The following is a 21743-nucleotide window of genomic DNA, read 5'->3' on the forward strand; positions in this document are numbered from 1 at the left end:
CCCGGCCCCTGACCCCGCTCCCCTGACCTGGAAGGGGACGACAAGGTTGAGCTGCTCGCCCACTTTGCGGATGTAGGTCTGGCGGAGATGGCGGGGGAGCCGGATCTTGGGTGGCTCTGAGGGCGCAAACACAGGGAGGGGGCTCAGCAGGGGGCCGGGGCACATTCCAGGGGCCAATGGCGATGAGACCGTCTGGGGAGGTCCTGTCGACGACACGGAAAGGGCGGGCGGGACGACGCCAGCTTGGTCTTTCGGAGCGCAGGGTCTGGGGCCACGCACCCGCAATCTCCCTGATGGTGACCGGCTGGGCCAGGGTGGCCGGCTCGCTGCGCCCCGCGATGTTGACCCCAACGACTCGGAAGAGGATTCTGGCTCCCGTCGGGAGATTCTTGACGGTGAAGCCACAGCGCTCCACGGGCTCAGTGTTGGCAGGGACCCATTCCTCGGCTGGAGAGAGAGGCCCTGCTGGCGGATCTCATGCCCTCCTCCCCCCCTCCGCTCCCGTTTCTCCCGGGGACTTGGGCCCCACGCAGGGAGTGAGCACTGGGTAAATTCCCAGTAGAAGCAGCAGCAGCAGCTGGCGTTAGTTAAGCATTCATCATGGCCAGGTTCTAAGGGTGGCCATTCCGTTAGCTCATTAATTCTTTTTTTTTTTTTTTTTCTTTATTTAGACGGAGTCTCGCCCTGTCGCCCAGGCTGGAGTGCAGTGGTGCGAATTCTTTTTTTTTTTTTTTTTTTTAGGCAGAGTCTCGCCTTGTCGCCCAGGCTGGAGGGCAATGGCGAGATCTTGGCTCACTGCAACCTCCCCCTCCCAGGTTCAAGTAATTCTCCTGCCTCAGCCTCCTGAGTAGCTGGGACTACAGGCTCGCACAACCACGCCCAACTAATTTTTGTATTTTTAGTAGAGATAGGGTTTCACCTTGTTGGCCAGGATGGTCTTGAACTCCTGACCTCATGATCCGCCCACCTCGGCCTCCCAAAGTGCTGGGATTACAGGCGTTGTTCATTAATTCTTACCTCAACCCTGTGCTATCCCCATGTTAGGGATGAGAAACCATCCCTAACATGTTAGGATGAGGGCCAGAGAGGTTAAAGAACTTTCGACTGGAGGTGGTGGCTCATGCTTGTAATCCCAGCACTTTGGGAGGCTGAAGTGGGCAGATCACTTGAGTCCAGGAGTTCAAGACCAGCCTGGCCAACATGGCGAAACGCTGTCTCTATTAAAAATACAATAATTAGCCAGGCAAGGTGGCGGGCACCTGTAATCCCAGCTACTCGGGAGGCTGAGGCAGGAGAATCGCTTGAACCTGGGAGGCAGAGGTTGCAGTGAGCCGAGATCACGCCACTGCATTCCAGCCTGGGTGACAGAGCGAGACTCCATAAAAAAAAATATAAATAAATAAAAATAAAAATAAAAACTTTCCCCAGGTGCAATGGCTCATGCCGGTAATCCCAGCACTTTGGGAAGCCAAGGCAGGAGGATCTCTCAAGCCCAGGAATTCGAGACCACCCTGGACACATAGCTCAGGCTCTGTGGACTAGGATGTTAAACCCAGGCCTGTCTGACTCCAGCATGCTCTCAAGCTCTATTCTCCTGCAAGGCTGGCACAGAGGAGCAGGGATCTTGGCTCTGTCTGGGGGTGCAGCCAGGTGGATGTCTGGGAGGGCGGGCTGAGGGCAGGGTCAGAGCTCTTCGGATTGCCTGCTTTTTGTTACCTGCCCTTCTGTCTTGGGTTTATGGCCATGGGCTAGGGAACTCATGGCTGTTGGCTCACAGCAGCAATCAACAGAGTGAACTCTAACAAGCTGGGTTCTGAAACATCAGGGTGGGAGCAGCCGGCCAGGGAGGAACGGGGTAAAGAGCACGGAGGAGAGGAGGAGGGAGGAAGCTGATGAGGGTTCAACCATCCCTCCTTTCCATGCATTCTCGAGTGCATCGTCACTGTACCCTGTCAAGATGAGAACTGTCTTCGCCATGGTTAGATGAAGAGACTGAGGCTCAGAGACTTGCCCAAGGACACACAGTTAGACAGTGGAAGGGCAGGGTTGGAACCCGCATCTGTCTGACTTTAAGGCCTGGGATAGTGTGTCGAGGTGATCACGTCTGTTCTCCCAGAGAGATGGCTGTGTCTGAGACATCTCCATAGCCATGGCGGTGGGCCGGGCACGAGTCAGTGCTCAGTGAATATTTGTTTGGTGGAGAATGGAGAGTGGATGTATGGAGGTACACATGATGCATGGACAGGCAGAGAGACAATGGCTAGTTAGGTGAACAGATGGTTGGATGGCCATATAGGTAGAAAGAAGGAAGGAAGCAAAGATAGTGGTGCAGAGATAGATATATGGATGAAAAAATGATACTGGGCCGGGTGCAATGGCTCATGTCTGTAAACCCAGCACTTTGGGAGGCCGAGGCAGGTGGATCACGAGGTCAGGAGATCAAGGCCATCCTGGCTAACAGAGTGAAACCCCGTCTCTACTAAAAATAAAAATAAAAAAAAAAAAAATTAGCTGGGCGTGGTTGCAGGTGCCTGTAGTCCCAGCTACTTGGGAGGCTGAGGCAGGAGAATGGCGTGAACCCGGGAGGCGCAGCTTGCAGTGAGCCGAGATCATGCCACTGCACTCTAGCCTGGGCAACAGAGCAAGACTCTGTCTCAAAAAAAAAAAAAGAGAGAGAGAGAGAGAGAAATGAAGGAAGGAAATATGGACGGATGGATGGATGGATGGATGGATGAATAGATGGAAATATGGATGGGTGGATGGATGGATAAATGGATGGATGGATGGATGGATGGATGGATAATGGATAGATAGATGGAAATATGGGTGGGTGGGTGGATGGATGGATGGATGGAAATATGGATGGATGGATGGATGGATGGATGGATGGATGGATGGACAGTAATATGGATGGATGGATGGATGGATGGATGTACAGACGGGTGGACAGATGGATGGATGGGTGGATGTTAAGACGATGAAGGAAAGATTGGTTAGATGGATAAATTAATAGAAGAAAGAAAGAAGGCATAGAGGTAAAAGATAAAAGATAAATGGGGGGATGGAAGGATAGCCGGAATGGACAGAAAGTCACTGCTGTATGGAGGATGGATGTAGAAAGGAAGAAGGGAGAGAAAACACACTAGTCACAGGGGGTCCCATCCCAGAGACTTATAACAGTACAGACACAAAACACGAGCGGGCCACTGCACCCATCTCTCTCCCACACAGTCCTATTTTCAGCTCCCTGGACTGGATGCCCACCTGTGCTAGCCACCACCCCCACCAGGCCTGCCAGGGTCACTCACAGCCTTCCAGGCAGTACTCCACCAGGTACCCATCGATGCCACCTGCCCCGATCCTGCTTGGAGGCCTCCACTTGAGTGTGGTGGTGGTGTCTGTCACATCCTCCACTATCAGGTGCAGGGGTTCACTCGTGGGTGCTGGAAGCATCCAGAAAAAGAGGATATGGGGGGAATGAGGGGTCAGAGGTCAGCAGGAAGGGGCAGGGGTCAGAGGTAGAATGATTGGTCAGAAGGCCAGGGTGTAGGGTCAGAGATTGATGGCGGGCAAAAGATGGGCCAGAGGTGGATGGGGTTGATGGATCAGAGTGAGGGAGGACATTACCAATAGGCATAAAAGGCTTGGTGTTCATGCTGGGCTGGGAGACCCCTATAGCATTGACGGCGAAGACACGCATCTCATAGAGGATGCCCTCGATCATCTTGGTGGACTCATAGGTGGTCTCCGTGAAGACCTCAAAGTTCAGCTTCATCCAGCGCTGAGAGCCCTTCTTCTTCCGCTCCACGAGGTACCCTGGAGGCTCCAAGCAGAGAGGAGAAGAGGGAACGGGAGGGCATGGGGCACAAGTCAGCTGGGGCAGTGAGGGTCACATCCAGAGGATCGCATGGCCCAGGGCGGTCCGAGGCCATGAATCGTAGGTGGATCTCCGGGGCCACAGAGCATTCAGAGGCCACCAGCCCTGGAGTCAGGAATCAAGAATGGGTCACAGCTCATGAACCAGGGGGCCAGGAGCCACAGAAGAACCCAGGCTACTGGTCAAAGTGAGAATTCCCAGGTCACCAGCGAGTAAAGGAAGAGGGAAGACCAAAGGGATTGAGATGGCAGAATGGAAAATCAGGGGTCGGAGGTCGGTCACTGAGGATGCTAAGAGCTCTAGGAGGTCAAGGAGAAGGCAGAGGCTGGCGCCGTGGCTGACGCCTGTAATCCCAACACTTAGGGAGCCCGAGGTGGGCAGATCACTTTAGGTCAGGAGTTCAAAACCAGCCTGGCCAACATGGTAAAACCCCATCTCTACTAAAAATACAAAAATTAGCCGGGCGTGGTGGTGGGCACCTGTAATCCCAGTTACTTGGGAGGCTGAGGCAGGAGAATGGCTTGTACCCAGGAGGCAGAGGGTGCAGTGAGCCGAGATTGAGCCACTGCACTCCAGCCTGGGTGATAGAGTGAGACTCCGTCTCAAAAAAAAAAAAAAAAAAAACAAGGCAGATGCAGGGAAGGTCAGAGGTCACGAGGACAGAGGCACTCACCGGTGACCGGCTTCCCCCCATCGTACGTCGGCGGCTCCCAGACAAGGATGGCCCAATCCTCTCCAACCGAAGTGATGCGCACGGCCTCCGGGGGGTCTGGGACATCTGCAGGGGGCAGGAGAGTCAGGTGGCCCCTCGAGGCCTCAGGGAGTCACCCCTTGGCCCAGCCACCTCGGCTTTCTCTGCTCACCCACAACCTGCAGGAAGATGGAAGCCACATCCTCGCCGACGGGGTTGGTGACCTTGATGGTGTAGCGGCCCTCGTCTTCCCGCTCCGCACTCTCAATCACAAAGCTGCTGCAGTCCACCCGCTTCTCGATGCGGGTCCTGCCCTCGGTGGTCGTGAATACCTGAACACAGCCACCAGATGGCCTTGTACCCCATCGTGTCCCCAAGCAAACCCAGGCCTGCCTCTGCCATTCCCCTGCTCAGAATCCTCCCATGATTCCCCATCGACAAACAGGGTCCTCACTTGCTCCACTGCCCTCCTCGCCCTCCAAATGCCGTCCTTCATTAAAAACACCAGACTGGACCGGGCGCGGTGGCTCACACCTGTAATCCCAGCACTTTGGGAGGCTGAAGCAGGAGTATCACTCAAGCCCAGGAGTTCAAGACCAGTGTGGGCAACATAGTGAAACTCTGTCTCAAATTTAAAAATAAATGAATAAATTTTAAGTAAAATGAAGGCTCTTGGAGGGCAGGAGCTGCATCCAACTCACGGTTGCATCCTCAGTGCCTGGTGCAAAGAAAACTTAGGGGATGCATGCTGAGTGAGCAAATGGATGAATATTGAGCCAAGTCTGTCCATTTTACAGAAGAGGAAATGGAAGCACAGAGGAGAAATGAAAAATCGAGCTGTCCCAGGGCCTGGGACATGCAAGGTTAAAATATTTGTTGGATGGGGCCGGGCGTGGTGGCTCACACTTGTAATCCCAGCACTTTGGGAGGCCGAGGCGGGCGGATCACGAGGTCAGGAGATCGAGACCACGGTGAAACCCCGTCTCTACTAAAAATACAAAAAATTAGCCGGGCGTGGTGGCGGGCACCTGTAGTCCCAGCTACTTGGAGAGGCTGAGGCAGGAGAATGGCGTGAACCTGGGAGGCGGAGCTTGCAGTGAGCCGAGATTGCGCCACTGTACTCCAACCTGGGTGACAGAGCGAGACTCCATCTCAAAAAAAAAAAAAAAAAAAAAATTGTTGGATGGATGGATATAGGAATATGTAGATATGGCTGGGCATGTTGGCTCATGCCCATAATCCCAACACTTTGGGAGGCCAAGGTGGAGGGATCGCTTGAGTTCAGGGCAACATGGTGAAACCCTGTCCCTACAAAAATACAAAAAATTAGCAAGGCATGGTGGCGCACTCTTGTGGTCCCAGCTACTCAAGAGGCTGAGGTGGGAGGATCGCTTGAGCCTGGGAGGTGGAGGTTTCCGTGAGCCAAGACTACGCCATTGCACTCCAGCCTGGGTGACAGAGTGAGATTCCCCCTCTCGAAAAGATAGATGATAGATAGATAGATAGATAGATAGATAGATAGATAGATAGATACATACATACATACATACATAGAAGTGGGTAGATGTGTTTCTGGATGAATGGATAACTGGATTGGTTGATGGATAAATGGACAAATGGATTAATTACTGGATGAGTGGATGGCTGGGTGAATTAACCAATTAGCTGATGAAAAAATCAACAGCTGGATGGGAGGATGAGTTACTGGATGGCTGGAAGGCTAAACTGGTCGATCACTTGATTAATTAACTGAAAGGTGAATGGATGAATGGATGGAATATCCACCATATGCTAGGCCCATACCTGTGATGGACAAGCATACTCTCCAATCTTCAAAACAACCCTGTGAAGAAGGAATCATCACCCTCATTTTATAGAGGATGAAACTGAGGCTCAGGGAGAAACAGACTTGCCTAAAGGGAAAGGGAGTCAGGACAGAGGGGCGGCCCCAACCCACCTCATCTCCCTTCAGCCAGGTAGCGACGGGAGGGGGCTCCCCTGTGATGGACACGTCAAGCCTCAGCTTGTTTCCAGCCACAACCACAATCGTATTCTCTGAGGTCTTCCCTGAGCAATCCAAGTGGATCTTTGGTGGCTCTGGTGGCACAGAAGAGATACGGGGACCCTGGGAGTGGGAGGCTAGGCCTTCCCAGTCCCCACAAGAGAATCTCCGAAAAGTTGGGTTCCAACAGCGACAGAGACACAGGGGTCCATGTGCCCAAGCCCTCCTCCCTCAGACCCAGTAGTCCAGGCCCCCAACCCCTCCTCCCTCAGACCCTACAGTTTAGGCCCCCAGCCCCTCCTCCCTCAGACCCAGGGGTCCAGGCCCCCAGCCCCTGCTCCCTCAGACCCAGGGATCCAGATCCCCAACCCCTCCTCCCTCAGACCCTACAGTCTAGGCCCCCAGCCCCTCCTCCCTCAGACCCAGGGGTCCAGGCCCCCAGCCCCTGCTCCCTCAGACCCAGGGATCCAGATCCCCAACCCCTCCTCCCTCAGACCCTACAGTCTAGGCCCCCAGCCCCTCCTCCCTCAGACCCAGAGGTCCAGGCCCCCAGCTCCTCCTCCCTCATACCCAGGGATCCAGGTCCCCAACCCCTCCTCCCTCAGGACCCCAGTCTCTCCTCTCGGCCGATCGCCCCCACCCCGTCTGTCGGCTCCTCGTCCCTCCACCCTCCCTCAGCACCCCCCTGCCCCTCCTCCCTTAGACCCGCTCCTCCTTCCTCTCCCCACCCATCCTCCCGCGCCCCGCCCATCCTTCCTCGCCCCGTCTATCCTCCCTCGGCCATTCCCCTCCTCCCTCAGCCCCGCCCCTCCTCCCTCAGCCCCGCCCCTCCTCCCTCGGACCCGCTCCCAGCGCGGCCCGTGGCGCTCACCTTGCTTGGGAACGTACTCCACCTTGATTTCTGGAAGACAAAGAAGACTGGACGGTTAGGTCTAAACCAGCAGGCCCCTCACCCCACCTTCGCAGCCCAGAGGAAGAGGTGATGGGGTCTGGCAGTCTCCCTGGGAACCGGGGTGCTGGGGACAGGTTCAGGCCCAGGAGCCACCCCTCCTCCCAGGCGGCAGGCGGCGGCGAGTTCAGCTCTCTCCCTCCATCTTCTGACTCCAGCCATGAGCGGGACAGACGCTTGCTGTCGTCCTCATTCGCACTCAGGGAACCTTAATCCTGGACGGGGACATCCCGGGCCCTGGGTCTGGGAGGGTGGATCCTACAGCCCCCAGGGAAGGAGGAAGGGGCATCCTCACCCAGGAAGTTGAGCTTGGCCGAGAGCGACAGGGCGTAGCCGTCAGGCACGAACATGTAGTCTCCCTCATCCTCGGGACGGACGTCATCGATCACCAGCTTGTGGAACCTAAGGGGTGGGGGAGCAGGGTAGGTCTCGGACCAGATTGCAGTGGGGACCACTATGGGGCTGCACCGCCTCATCAGCTTCCCTCAGTGAAATTCACATGCCTGCATTCTTATCCAGGGCTTTGGAATGCTGTGGTCTATTTTCAGATCGGTAGCTATGTGACCTTGGGCAAGTTACTTAACCTCTCTGTGCCTCTGTTTCTTCATCTATAAAATAGGGGTAATGATAACCATCTACATCAAGCTTGTTGTAAAGCATCGAGAAAGGTGCAGTGGCTCACATCTGTAATCCCAGCACTTTGGGAGGCTGAGGATCGAGAATTGTTTGAGCCCAGGAGTTCGAGACCAGCCAGGGCAACACGGTGAGACCCTGTCTGTACAGAAAATAAATAAATAGATACTGTTCTTTGGCCGGGCATGGTGGCCCACGCCTGTAATCTCAGCACTTGGGGAGGCTGAGGTGGGACAATTGCTCCAGCCCAGGTCAAGGCTGCAGTGAGCCATGATTGCACCACTGCATTCCAGGCTGTGTGACAGGTTGAGACTCTGTCTCAAAAAAAGAAAAGAAAAAAAAAACGCACCTAGAAAAGTACCTGGCACATAGTAAGTGCCCTATAAGTGTCAGGACGTGCTATCATCATTATGTGTTTTTGTTGTTTTTGTTTGTTTGTTTGTTTGAGATGGAGTCTCACTCTGTCACCTAGGCTGGAGTGCAATGGCATGATCTTGGGCTCACTGCAACCTCCGCCTCCTGGGTTCAAATGATTTTCCCACCCCAGCCTCCCGAGTAGCTGGGACTACGGGCGTGTAACACAACACCCAGCTAATTTTTGTATTTTTCATAGAGATGGGGTTTCACCATGTTGGCCAGGCTGGTCTCGAACTCCTGACCTCAAGTGATCCGCCTACCTCAGCCTCCCAAAGTGCTAGGATTATAGGTGTAAGCCACTGTGCCCGGCCATTATCATCCATTATTGAGACCACTAGCCGGCATGGTTCCCCACGCAGAACACAGGGAAAGCCTACATCTCACTAAGAGCTATTGCCAGGAAGCCCTGGACAGCACAATGTTCTCCAGGCGTCATGGTGGCTCTCTGCAATCTGCAGATAGCCAGGTGTTTGTCTTAGGTGTCCCGGTGCCACCTGTTGAATTCCAGCTTCTTGTTTTCTGAGCTAGAGCCCGTGTTGACTGTTAGCTGATATGGCCAGAGGCTTCTCCCTGCCTGTGTCCATGGTCTCCCAGTGCGACCTTGCAGCATCCCCATTAAGTGGTGGAATCTGCTTCCCAGCCCTTGACTCAGAGCCGGCCTGTGACTTTCCTTGCCCAACAGACTATGGCGGAAGTGGCATTGGGCCAGTCTCCAGCCTCGGCCACAGAGGTCTCGTTTACTTCCATGCTCTCTCAGGACCTCTGCCTCTGCCACATGAACGTGCTAGCCTGAGCTCACTGGAGGAGGAGGAGGTGCCATAGGGAGCAGCATGCTGGGTGCCCAGCTGTCCCAGCTGAGGTCCTGACAGCGCCCACGCAAAGTCAGCAGGGCCCAGGTCCTGCCACCACAGAGGTAAGAAAGAGGCCATCCTGGATCAGCCAGCCCCCAACCAACCTGCAGACTCAAGATGAAATGAATCCTAATTTATTTATTTAGAGAGAGTGTCTCACTATGTTGTTGCCCAGGCTGGTCTTGAACTCCTGGGCCCAAGAAATCCTCCTGCCTTGGCCTCCCAAAGTGCCAAGATTACAGGTATAAGTCACTGCACTGAGCCCAATCCTCATCCTTTTAAATCTCTAAGTTTGGGGACGGGACAGGCGTGGTGGCTCACACCTGTAATCCCAGCACTTTGGGAGGCCGCGGTGGGTGGATCAGCTGAGGTCAGGAGTTAGAGACCAGCCTGGCCAACATGGTGAAACCCTGTCTTGACTAAAAATGAAAAAATTAGCATGGTGGCACGCACCTGTAACCCCAGCTGGTCAGGAGGCCGAGGCAGGAGAATCGCTTGAACCTCAGAGTTGGAGGTTGCAGTGCAAGACTCTGTCTCAAAAAAAAAAAAAAAAGAAAGAAAGAAAGAAGAAAAGAAAAGAAAAAGTCCAGGTGCGGTAGCTCATGCCTGTAATCCCAGCACTTTGGGAGGCTGAGTCAGGTGGATCACTTGAGGTCAGGAGTTCAAGACCAGCCTGACTAACATGGTGAAACCCTGTCTCTACTAAATACAAAAAAATTAGTCAGGCGTGGTGGTGCATCCCAGCTACTTGGGAGGCTGAGGCAGGAGAATCGCTTGAATCCAGGAGGTGGAGGTTTCAGTGAGCTGAGATCGTGCCATTGCACTCTAGCCTGGGCAACAAGAGCAAAACTCCGTCTCAAAAAAAAAAAAAAATGGGGGACAGCTTGTTATGCAGCTAAAGCTGACTGCTATGCACACCCTACCCCCAGCCACTTCTGCAGCCCACTCCTCACCTGCCTACATGGGAAATGGTGATCCTCTTGCTGGGCCGCACCTCGATCCCATTCTTATACCACTTGCCCGTCACTTTCTCATCAGACACCTCGCACTTGAACACAGCTTGTTCTGAGGCCTTCACCGTCAGATCCGCGATGTCCTGCAGGACCTCCAGCTGTTTCTCTGGTCAGGGAGAGAAAGACAAGGAGCTGTCACTACTCCAGTCTGTGCACAGACACTTGTGAGCACCCACTGCGTGCCAGGCGCTGGTCTAGGCACTGGGGATACCAGCCACGGACAACCCAGAAACAACCCGTTGGCCTCAGGAAGCTCCCATGCTAGTGGGAGACAGTGAAGAAAGAAACAGAAGAGGGAGCAAGGAGGCCTGAGGGAGGCAGGGAGGAATCTACCAGAGGATGAAAAAAGGCCTCCCAGTCAGAGGGACTGGTGCATGCAAAGGCCCTGAGGTGGCCGGGCACAGTGGTTCATGCCTGTAATATCAGCACTTTGGGGTTTTTATTTTATTTATTTATATTTTTGAGATGGAGTTTCACTCTTGTCGTCCAGGCTAGACTGCAATGGCGTGATTTTGGCTCACTGCAACCTCCACACCCCGGGTTCAAGTGATACTCCTGCCTCAGCCTCCCAAGTAGCTGGGATTACTAGCATGCACCACCACGCCTGGCTAATTTTGTATTTTTAGTAGAGATGGGGTTTCACCATGTTGACCAGGCTGGTCTTGAACTCCTGACCTCAGGTGATCCACCCGCTTCGGCCTCCCAAATTTCTGGGATTACAGGAGTGAGCCACTAAGCCCGGCCTGAGCCACCACGCCCAGCCTGATTTTTTTATAGAGACGGGGTCTTGCCATGTTGCCTAGGCCGGCCTTGAACTTCTGGACTTAATTTACCCTCCCACCTCGGCCTCACAAAGAGTTAGGATGACAGGGGTGAGCCACCATGCCCAGTCTAAAACGTTCTCTTTTTTTATGGCTAGATAAGGAAATACCACCATTTGTTTGGCCCATAAATGACTTGAGTTCATTGTTTTTTACTTTTTATTTTTACAGAATTTTTCTTTTTTTTTTTTTTTTTTTTTTGAGACAGAGTCTCGCTCTGTCGCCCAGGCTAGAGTGCAGTGGTGCAATCTCGGCTCACTGCAAGCTCCGCCTCCTGGGTTCACGCCATTCTCCTGCCTCAGCCTCTCCGAGTAGCTGGGACTACAGGTGCCCACCACCATGCCCGGCTAATTTTTTTCTATTTTTAGTAGAGACGGGGTTTCACTGTGGTCTTGATCTGACCTAGTGATCTGCCCGCCTCGGCCTCCCAAAGTGCTGGGATTACAAGCGTGAGCCACCGCGCCTGGCTTTTACAGAATTATAGACTCCCAAGAGCTTGCAAAAATAACACATAGAGTCCTGTGTGCTCTTCATCCAGCCTCCCCCACTGGTGACATTGTACATAACGGAGTCCAGTATCCAAACCAGGACACTGACACGGACCCAGTACCGTTACTCGGACCACAGACCTGTTTCTTTTCACCATCTCACTTATGTTTTACAAGGCTTACTCTGGCAGGTACTGGGGGGTGGAGGTCAAGGGGCAGGTATAGACACAGAGTGACCAGAGAGGAGACAACTGCACCAGTCCAGGCATGAGGGGAGGAAGGCCTGGGCCAGGCAGGGGCAGTGACATGGGGGCTTGTGGTTGGATTCAGATTTTTTTTTTTTTTTAAGACAGAGTCTTGCTCTGTCACCCAGACTGGAGTACAGTGGCACAATCTCGGCTCACTGCAACCTCCGCCTCCCAGATTCGAGCAATTCTCCTGCCTCTGCCTCCTGAGTAGCTGGGATTATAGGTGTGTGCCACAATGCCTGGCTAATTTTTGTATTTTCATTTTTATTTTAGTTTTTTTTTCGAGACAGAGTCTCGCTCTGTCACCCAGGCTGGAGTGCAGTGGCGCAAGCTCAGCTCACCGCAACCTCCACCCCCTGGGTTCAAGTGATTCTCCTGCCTCAGCCTCCCAAGTAGCAGAGATTACAGGTGCATGCCACCACACCAGCTAATTTTTGTATTCTTAGTACAGATGGGGTTTTGCCATGTTGGCCAGGCTGGTCTCGAACTCCCGACCTCAAGTGATCCACCCGCCTCGGCCTCCCAAAGTGCTGGGATTACAGGCGTGAGCCACCATGCTTGGCTGGATTCAAAATTTACTTTGAAGCTGGAGCCACCAGGACTTCCTGGTGGGCTGAACATAGGGTGTGTGGGGAAAAGAGGAGTCAGGAACAACTTCCAGACTGCGGGCCTGAGCAACCTCAAGCTGTGTGGAGAAGCATGCGCAGTGCAGCCCGTGCCCCACCTGGAGGCCCCGTACCTTCCACAATCAACTCGGCCTCACACTGGCCGCCATTGGTTATGACCTGATAGCGACCCCTGTCCTCCTGGACCACGTCTGAGAAGATGAGGATGTGGCGCTTCCCGTCCTTCTTGAAGCGGTACCGGGCCTTGAAGGAATCCTCCCGAGTCAGTTCCACACCATCTTTCATCCTAGGTGGGTGAGACACAGAACGGGACGTGAGCAGACAGCACAGCTCTCGGTCTGGGTCTTGGAGAGTCAGTTGGGGGCCCATGCAGAGGGGTCAGAAGGCAGGTCCCCGGAGGGAGAAGACATAAAGGGTGGCAGAAGCATCTTGAGTGGTGGATGGGTCACAGGTCAGGTGAAGGGGAGAGAGAGGGCCAGGCACGGTGGCTCATGCCTGTAATCCCAGCCCTTTGGGAGGGATCACCTGAGGTCAGGAGTTCGAGACCAGGCTGGCCAACATGGTGAAACCCTATCTCTAACAGAAAACAAAAAATAGGCGGGTATGGTGGCGGGCGCCTGTAATCCCAGCTATTCAGGAGGCTAAGGCAGGAGAATTGCTTGAATCCGGGAGGCAGAGGTTGCGGTGAGCCAAGATCACACAATTGTACTCCAGCCTGGGTGACAGAGTGAGACTCTGTCTCAAAAGAAAAAAAAAAAAAAGGCAGCGGGGAGAGAGAGGAGGAAGTCACAGGCCACACACAGTTAATGGCCTCAAGGTACCAAGGTACTGGCTGGAAGTCAGGGGACACAAAAACATGTCACGGGGAGAGGTCCGCACAGAGGAAGCCCTAAGGTCTCAGAGAAACATCAAACGTTGTGGCCTCTGTCATTGGTTTTCCCTGTCCAGGGCACTCTCCCCTTCTCTCTTCACTTATATCTCCATGTCATTCAGATCTCAGCTCAATTGTCATCTCCTCCAGGAAGACTTCCCTGACCTCCTGAGTCTCTTCCTCCTAGGAAGCTATTACAGCATCCATTACTGCTCCTTTCAAACCAGTCTCAAAATGGAACTTTTATATGTGTGTATGTGATGACTTGACTAATGCCTATCTCGGTCTCCTACACAAACACACATACACACACACCACCACCACCACTATCACCAAATTAGCAGATTATAAATGCCATGAAGGCAGGTACCATGTTGACATTTTTTTCTCCCCATTATATCTCTGATATGTAGAATAGTACACCACACAACAGGTGCTCGATAAATATTTGTTGGGTTGGTGAATAGGTACATAGATGGATGAATGGATAGGTAGATGGTGGGCAAGTACGCAGGTGAGTGAGTGAGTGGATGGATAGATCTCTGGATTGATAGGTCAATGGATGGCTAGATAGCAACCTAAATGGAAGAGTGGATATATGAATGAGTAGATGGATGAATGGGTCAATGGGATGGATGGATGGATGGATGGATGGATGGATGGATGGATGGATGGATGGATAGTTAAGTAGATGGATAGATGGTTAAGTGGGTGGATGGATGGATGGATGGATGGATGGATGGATGGATGGATGAGTGGATGGATGGTTAAGCAGATGGATGGATGGATGGATGGATGGATGGATGGATGGATGGATGGATGGTTGGATGGAGTGGGTGGATGAGTGGATACCTGGATAGATGGACCAAGGGACAGATAATTGGTCAGATGAATCAATATTTAATGGAACAGCAGAGATCAGGAAAAGGACCCTGAAGAGGATAGGATGGGAGGTCAGAAATTCTAGAAACAATTTTAGGTGAAGGTAAGGATTTATAGAGAAAAGCTGAGATCTCCTGGGTATGACTACTGAGTAAAGGTCAGAAATCTCCAAGAGAAGTCACAGGAGGTCCCATAAAGATCAGGGCAGAGGCAAAGAAGCTGTGTGCACCCATATGGAAATCGGGGATCAAGGGTCACTTACCACATCACCTGGGCACCCTCTTCTGACACCTCCACTGCCATTTCCACCCGGTCACCCACAAACACCTGCTGGTCCTCAAGAGGTGTGACAATCAGGACTGCAGGTTCTGTGGGGCAGGGGGACAGGAGGTCAGTCGTTTAAGGACCCCCTCCAGAGTTCCAGTCCCTCTCCAGGCTCAGCCCTGAATTCCAGCCTCACCTTTGACGAAGAGCTCAGTGAAACACTTCTCATCCTTGACAGCTACTTCGTAGGCAGCGTCATCCGCCAGCGTGCACTTGTTGATGGTGAGAATTCGCTTCTTACCAACGTTCTCAAACACGTACCTGATGCAAAAGTCTCACCTCAAACCAGGGCATGGAGCATCCACCTAGCCCTGGGGTAGCTCTGTTCACCTGTTCTCAAGGCAAGTCTCTCTCTCTCTCAGAGCCAAATTGTGTGGAAAGGGATTGAGGACTCAGTTTCAATTATTTATTTATTTTTATTTATTTCTGAGACAGGGTCTCACTCTGTCACCCAGGCTAGAGTGCAGTGGTGCGATCACAGCTCACTGCAACCTAGACTTTCTGGGTCCAAGCGATCCTCCCACCTCAGCCCCTGAGTAGCAAGGATCACAGGTGCACACCACCGTACCCAGCTAATTTTTTTTTCTCTTGTCTTGGTATCTTCTAATTTTTTCTTTTTTTTTTTGTACAGATGGGATCTCGCTATGTTGTCCAGGCTAGCAATTCCTATTATTTAAATAACCATGACAAGGCCAGTCACACTTGTAATCCTAGCATTTTTTGGAGTCTGAGGTGGGCAGATTGCTTGAAGAGTTCAAGACCAGCCTGGGCAACATGGTAAAACCCCATCTCTACCAAAAATACACCCAAAAAATTAGATGCGTTGGGGCGCTCCTGTCATCCCAGCTACTTGGGAGGCTGAGGCAGGAGAATCTCTTGAACCTGGGAGGCAGAGGTTGCAGTGAGCTGAGATCATGCCATTGCACTCCAGCCTGGGCAACAAGAGCGAAACTCAGTCTCAAAACAAAATTAATTAATTAATTTAAAAAAGGTTGTCTTGTGATGTGTTTGTTGTTGTTGAAACAGGGTCTCACTCTGTTGCCCAGGCTGGAGTGTAGTGGCGAGATCTCAGCTCACCGCAACCTCTGCCTCCTGGGTTCAAGTGATCCTCCTGCCTCAGCCTCCCAAGTAGCTGGGACCACAAGCACCCGCCACCACGCCCGGCTAATTTTTGTATTTTTAGTAGAGACGGGGTTTCACCATGTCATCCAGGCTGATCTCGAACTCCTGGGCTCAAGCGATCCGCCCGCCTCAGCCTCCCAAATTGCTAGGATTATACGTGTGAGTCACTGCATTCAGCTATTATAAATATTTGTTTGAGTGACTGCAGAGTGTCTTAGTATGAAACTAAATTTTCGTTGTTTTCCATTCTTTGCTATGATAGCAAATGCCTCAGCGAACATCCTTGCGGCTAAATATACACAGTCATGATAACTCCTGACAATAGATACCTAGGATTGCACAGCCTGAAGGCTTTTTAATAGTGTCCTTAGGGAGACTCGCCAAATTACATTCCCACTAGCAACATTTGTGCTATTCTTTTCCAGCACCGGGTTTTAGAATTTCACAAGGTTTTGCCCATTTGGAGAGCAGAAACACTGTTGTTTACATTTTTCTTTTCTTTCTTTCTTTCTTTTTTTTTTTTTTGAAACAGGGTCTTGCTTTGTTGCCTAGGCTGGAGTGCAGTGGTGCCATCATAGCTCACTGCAGCCTCAGCCTCCCAAGCTTGGGCAGTCCTCCTGCCTTAGCCCCTCGAGCAGCTGGGACTACAGACGTGTGCCACTGTGCCTGGCTAATTTTGTATATTTTTTGTAGATATGTGGTTTCGTTATGTTGGCCAGGCTGGTCTTGAACTCCACTCCTGGACTCAAGCAATCCTCCCACCTTGGCTTCCCAGAGTGCTGGGATTACAGGTGTGAGCCACCGCACCTGGCCTTGTCTATTTGTACTTTTCTTTTTCTTTTTTTCTTTTTCTTTTTTTTTTTTTTTTGAGACAGAATTTCACTCTTGTTGCCCAAGCTGGAGTGCAATGGCGCGATCTCAGCTCGCTGCAACCTCTGCCTCCCGGGTTCAAGCAATTCTCCTGCCTCAGCCTCCCAAGTAGCTGGGATTACGGGCACTACAGACATGTGCCACCACACCCGGCTAATTTTTTGTATTTTTAGTAGAAACGGGGTTTCACCATGTTAGCCAGGCTGGTCTCAAACTCCTGACCTCAGGTGATCCGCCCGCCTCGGCCTCCCAAAGTGCTAGGATTACAGGCATAAGCCAATGCGCCCGGCCTGTACTTTTCATATAGGGGTGAGTGTGCCCTTTCTGGTTAAGAGTGATGGGCCTTGTCTCCAGGCGTTCTCTCTGGACTGGGATCTCCCCGGTGCAGGGACCGCCCACCCCACACATACTTGCTGCTTGGTTTGATCTCCTGGCCGTTCTTGAACCACTTGAGGGGCAGGTCTGGGTCGCTGATCTCTACCATCAACTTGATCTTGTTGCCTCTGTCCACTTGGTAGGCTGGATCCAGCTTCTTTGTGAATGCTGGAGATTGAGGCATGCAAAGGGGATGGAGGTGTGTGGTCCTCACTCCCCTGCTCATCCCCAGAGGCACCACATCTCCCTCCCCAGGCCCTGGGCTCTCCAAGGTCAAAGTGAGGAAGTCAGGAGGCCTCCTATGAACTTAGAGATCCTTGAGAACTTCTCTGGTGGTGATGCAGGGCAGGGGACCCCAAAGTGAGGCTTAGCCTGCAAGGGTTCTTGGCTTCACCCAGGAAAGAAGTCAAGGGCAAGCCAGTGTTAGGTAGAAGAAAACAGCTTTATTTTTATTTATTTATTTATTTTATTATTTTATTTTATTTTATTTTTTTGAGACAGAGTCTCACTGTGTTCCCCAGGCTGGAGTGCCACAGTGTAATCTCAGCTCGCCGCAACCTCTGCCTCCCTGGCTTAAGCGATTCTCCTGCCTCAGCCTCTCATGCAGCTGGGATTACAGGTGCATGCCACCACGCCTGGCTGACTTTTGTATTTTTAGTAGAGATGGGGTTTCACCATGTTAGCCAGGCTGGTCTCGAACTCCTGACCTCAAGTGATCTGCCCACCTCGGCCTCCCAAAGTGCTGAGATTACAGGCGTGAGCCACTGCACCCAGCCTGAAAACAGCTTTATTGAGGTGGCAGTGTCACAGCCCTCTGACTGCTCCCGTGGAACAGGGCTACCCCAGAGACAGAGCGCAACGGCTCAGGGCAGATCTGCAGTCAGATGGATACCCACTTTTAATTACCTGTAGGTTAAGGAGCGGGTTATACGGAAATTGCTAGGAAAAGGGTGGTAACTTTTGGGTGGTCTGGTCATTGCCATGGAAAGGGGCAGTAACTCCTGGCTGTTGCCATGGCCGTGGTAAACTGACATGGCACACTGGTGGGCGTGTCTTATGGAAAGCTGCTTCCACCCTGTCCCTGTTGTAGCTAGTCCTCAATTTGGTCCAGTGTCCGAAGCCCACCGCTAGAGTTGGGTCTTGCCTCCTACCTCATTGGGACCTCGAAAAGATAGGTCCAGGGTCCAATCATCAGACACCCACAAGGCTAGGGGTCCCTTGTGTGCAGGGCCCAGCTCCCCCCAGATCAGGGCTGACCTGCACTCTTCTTGACCTCGACCTTCGCCTTTTTCAGCCGCTTCAGCATGCCCCGGAGGTCGGTGATGCCATACTGGAAGGCGATTTTCTCGTACTCGCTCTTCTTTGCCCCTTTCAGGAGCTCCCAGATCTCCGGGGGGATGCCTAGGTCATCGTCATCTTTCTTTTTCTTCTTCTTCTCCTCCTCCACCACCTCCCTGGGGGGTGAGGGAACGGACAGGGGCCATCAGTGAGTGAGGAGGAGAGGATGTCCCTCTGCCGTCTTCACTCATTGGCTCTGTGACTCACCCAAGCCACCTTCCCTTTAGGGGTCTTATTGCTTCCCGCCTGGTCCATTGCCCCAGGCTCCTCCTGGGGTCTCCTGGCCTCTTCCCAGCATGGTCCCCACTGAGTATTTCTTTTCTTTTTTTTTTTTTTTGAGACGGAGTCTCGCTCTGTCGCCCAGGCTGGATGGCAGTGGCGCGATCTCGGCTCACTGCAAGCTCCGCCTCCCAGGTTCACGCCATTCTCCTGCCTCAGCCTCTCCGAGTAGCTGGGACTACAAGCGCCCGCCACCACGCCCGGCTAATTTTTTGTATTTTTAGTAGAGACGGGGTTTCACTGTGGTCTCGATCTCCTGACCTCGTGATCCGCCCGCCTCGGCCTCCCAAAGTGCTGGGATTACAAGTGTGAGCCACCGCGCCCGGCTTTTTTTTTTTTTTTTTTGAGACAGATTCTCACTCTGTCTCCCAGGCTGGAGTGCAGTGGCGCGATCTCGGCTCACTGCAACCTCCACCTCCTGGGTTCAAGCGATTCTTCTGCCTCAGCCTCCCTAGTAGCTGGGACTACAGGCTCACACCACCACTCCTGGCTAATTTTTGTATTTTAGTAGAGACAGGGTTTTGCCATGTTGGACAGGCTGGTCTCAAATTCCTGACCTTAAGTGATCCACCTGCCTCGGCCTCCCAAAGTACTGGGATTACAGGTGTGAGCCACCATGCCTGGCCCAAGGGGTATTTCTTTTCATTTATTTATTTATTTATTTATTTATTTATTTATTTATTTATTTTATTTCCAAAGGTTATTGGGAAACAGGTGGTGTTTGGTTACATGAGTAAGCTGTTTAGTAGTGGTTTGTGAGATTTTGGTGGACCCATCACCCAAGCAGCATACATTGCACCCTATTTGTCCTCTTTTATCCCGTGGCTATTTCTGACACCCACATCAGTGGTTCTCCCTTTCGTGTTCAGAACTCTTCCGTGGCTCCCCACTGCCCTCAGGAGGAAGCCCCAGCCCTCCGCCTGGCAATCACACCCCAGCTACTTCCGTCACTCCCCACAAAGCCACCTGAACCAAGCAGCTTGCCTTTTGCTGAACACTCAGGCTCTCTCCTGCCTCCCAGCCTTTGCACAAAATGTTTCCCTACCTTCATGACCTCTCCCCACCTTCTCTTCCTCCTGGACTCCTCTTCATCCTACAAGACCTAGCACCAAAGTTCCCTTCTCCCTGCGGCATTCCCTGTCCTCCAAGGCAGTGAGTTGCTCGTGCTCTGGGCTCTCACAGGCCCCGGTGGGACCCTCTCTAAAATCACACCAAATAGTCTCACTCTGTGTCCATGTCTGTTGGACAAGACCCGTTTCCCAAGGCAATAAGTGATCTCACATCAGGGACCCAGTCAGACTGTTCTCGCTCCCTGGATCTCAGCCCAGGACCTAGTAGACGGGAGGCCTCAGAAGATGGTCGATGGGTGAGAGAGTGAGTGAATGCATGGATGGAGCTGGGAGGGAAGGAAGGAAGGGAAAGGAACAAAGAGAGGATAGATGTGGAGGTGAATGTGGGGATGTGAATATTTGAATTGATGTACAGAATGGTGAGTAAGTGGGCTGATAAGTAGGTGGGTGGGTCAATGGAAGGGTGGGTGGGAAGATAGGCAGATGGATTGGGGGAAGACAGGTGGGTGAGTGGATGGATTGATGGGTTGGTGAGAAATGACTGCACAGTTGGGTGAATATGTTGATGAGAAGTGGCCAAGGAAGTGGCTGGCTGGCTGGAGACAGAATTGATCAGTAAATGGAATTGTCAGGGATATGGTTATGGGGATTGATGGGCAAGTGAAGATGGATAAGTGGGCCAGCAGATAATGCGTATGAGATTGCCAATATTTAATTTTATTTTTTTGAAACAGAGTCTCACTCTGTTGCCCAGACTGGAGTGCAGTGGCTCGATCATGGCTCACCGCAGCCTTGATCTCCTGGGCTCAAATGATCCTCCTACCTCAGCCTCCTAAGTAGTTAGGACCACAGGCACATGCCACCATGCCCTGCTAATTTTTCTTTTTTTTGTAGAGTCGAGGTCTCCCTATGTGGCCCAGGCTGGTCTTACACTCCTGGGCTCAAGTGATCTTCCCACACTGGTCTCCCAAAGTGCTGGGTTTATAGGCGTGAACCACTGCACCCAGACTTCAATCATTTTTTGCCTACAGAATATCAATTTTACATAGTTCAATCTAACAGAGGGCTATCTGTGTGGATGAGTGTGTCAACTGCCCACCTCTTCATTGGTGAACTCAGCCACCTATTCACGAACCCATCCATTCATCCTCCACCCACCCCATCCATCCATCCACTTCCCCACCTACTGAGGCACCCATCCTCCCACCTCTCCACCACCCATTCATCCGTAGCATCCACCCACCTTCCCACCTGTCTATCTGCGCCTGCATCTCCCAACCAAATCCAACATCCCATTCACCCGTTATCCATCCACCTACCCATGCAGCTAGGCTGACTGTAATGGCAGATGGGCAGGTAAACAGGTGGGAAAATGGTGGTTAATGGATGGATATGTGGGTAGATAGATTGGCAACTGGGCAGATAGGTGGATAGATGTATTAGTAGATGGATAAATAGGCCACTGGTTGGATGGATGGGTGAGTGAATGGGTTGGTGGGTGGAAAGTGGATGGATGCAGGGATGGATGGATGGGAGGGTGAGTAGGTGGAGGCATGGGTGAACTAGAGCCTGAGTGAACAGCAGAGTGGGTGTGAGAATGGTGGGTTAAAGGGTGAGAAGGTGGGTGAACTCATGGTAGATGTTTGGCTGGGTTGGGTTGTGGGTAGGGGTCTGGGTGAATGGGTAGATGGGTGGATGAACAGGCAGCCTGATGGGTTGGTGTGTTAGATACTGGGTGGGCAGGGAGTGAACAGATGGAGGTGGTAGAGGGATAAGCAGTGGGTCCAGGAGGAATCAGTGGGCCATGGAGCTTCACCCACCACCTTCTCCCCTTGAGTCTCATCTCCCCTCTCTGTGCCGGGTCCGGGGCTCACCTCTTTTTCAACAGGCCACTGAAATCCAGCTCACCTGCAGTATCCGACTTCTTTTCACCCCTGTGGCCATTGAGAGGGCATGTGAGTCTTGACCCTTCAGATTCATCCCTTGCCTTCCCCAA

At 52.4% G+C, this 21743-nt stretch overlaps 1 protein-coding gene and 1 long non-coding RNA gene across 13 annotated transcripts in view; one reads left to right on the top strand and one right to left on the bottom strand.

Annotated features, from left to right (window-relative positions):
* MYBPC2 (myosin binding protein C2) overlaps positions 1–21743 on the bottom strand; it is a 35364-nt gene that overhangs the window by 8019 nt on the left and 5602 nt on the right. For all 12 annotated transcript variants that reach the window (XM_055239492.2, XM_063615670.1, XM_063615668.1 and 9 more), the window contains 16 exons: positions 21622–21681; positions 18318–18514; positions 17096–17228; positions 14830–14954; positions 14632–14737; positions 12730–12902; positions 10374–10539; positions 7815–7921; positions 7442–7471; positions 6526–6665; positions 4741–4900; positions 4551–4655; positions 3628–3816; positions 3309–3443; positions 280–447; positions 28–116 (listed from right to left, as the gene is read on the bottom strand). In XM_055239492.2, the coding sequence (XP_055095467.1) occupies positions 28–116; positions 280–447; positions 3309–3443; positions 3628–3816; positions 4551–4655; positions 4741–4900; positions 6526–6665; positions 7442–7471; positions 7815–7921; positions 10374–10539; positions 12730–12902; positions 14632–14737; positions 14830–14954; positions 17096–17228; positions 18318–18514; positions 21622–21681 (2083 nt within the window). The remainder of the gene's footprint in view (positions 1–27; positions 117–279; positions 448–3308; positions 3444–3627; positions 3817–4550; positions 4656–4740; positions 4901–6525; positions 6666–7441; positions 7472–7814; positions 7922–10373; positions 10540–12729; positions 12903–14631; positions 14738–14829; positions 14955–17095; positions 17229–18317; positions 18515–21621; positions 21682–21743) is intronic.
* On the top strand, positions 7402–15980 carry LOC134732269 (uncharacterized). The gene is made up of 3 exons (XR_010115256.1): positions 7402–7549; positions 9252–9482; positions 15880–15980. It is a non-coding gene; the product is annotated as an uncharacterized lncRNA (long non-coding RNA).

This window comes from Symphalangus syndactylus, chromosome 13, assembly GCF_028878055.3.
Source record: "Symphalangus syndactylus isolate Jambi chromosome 13, NHGRI_mSymSyn1-v2.1_pri, whole genome shotgun sequence".
NCBI classification, from domain to species: Eukaryota; Metazoa; Chordata; class Mammalia; order Primates; family Hylobatidae; genus Symphalangus; species Symphalangus syndactylus.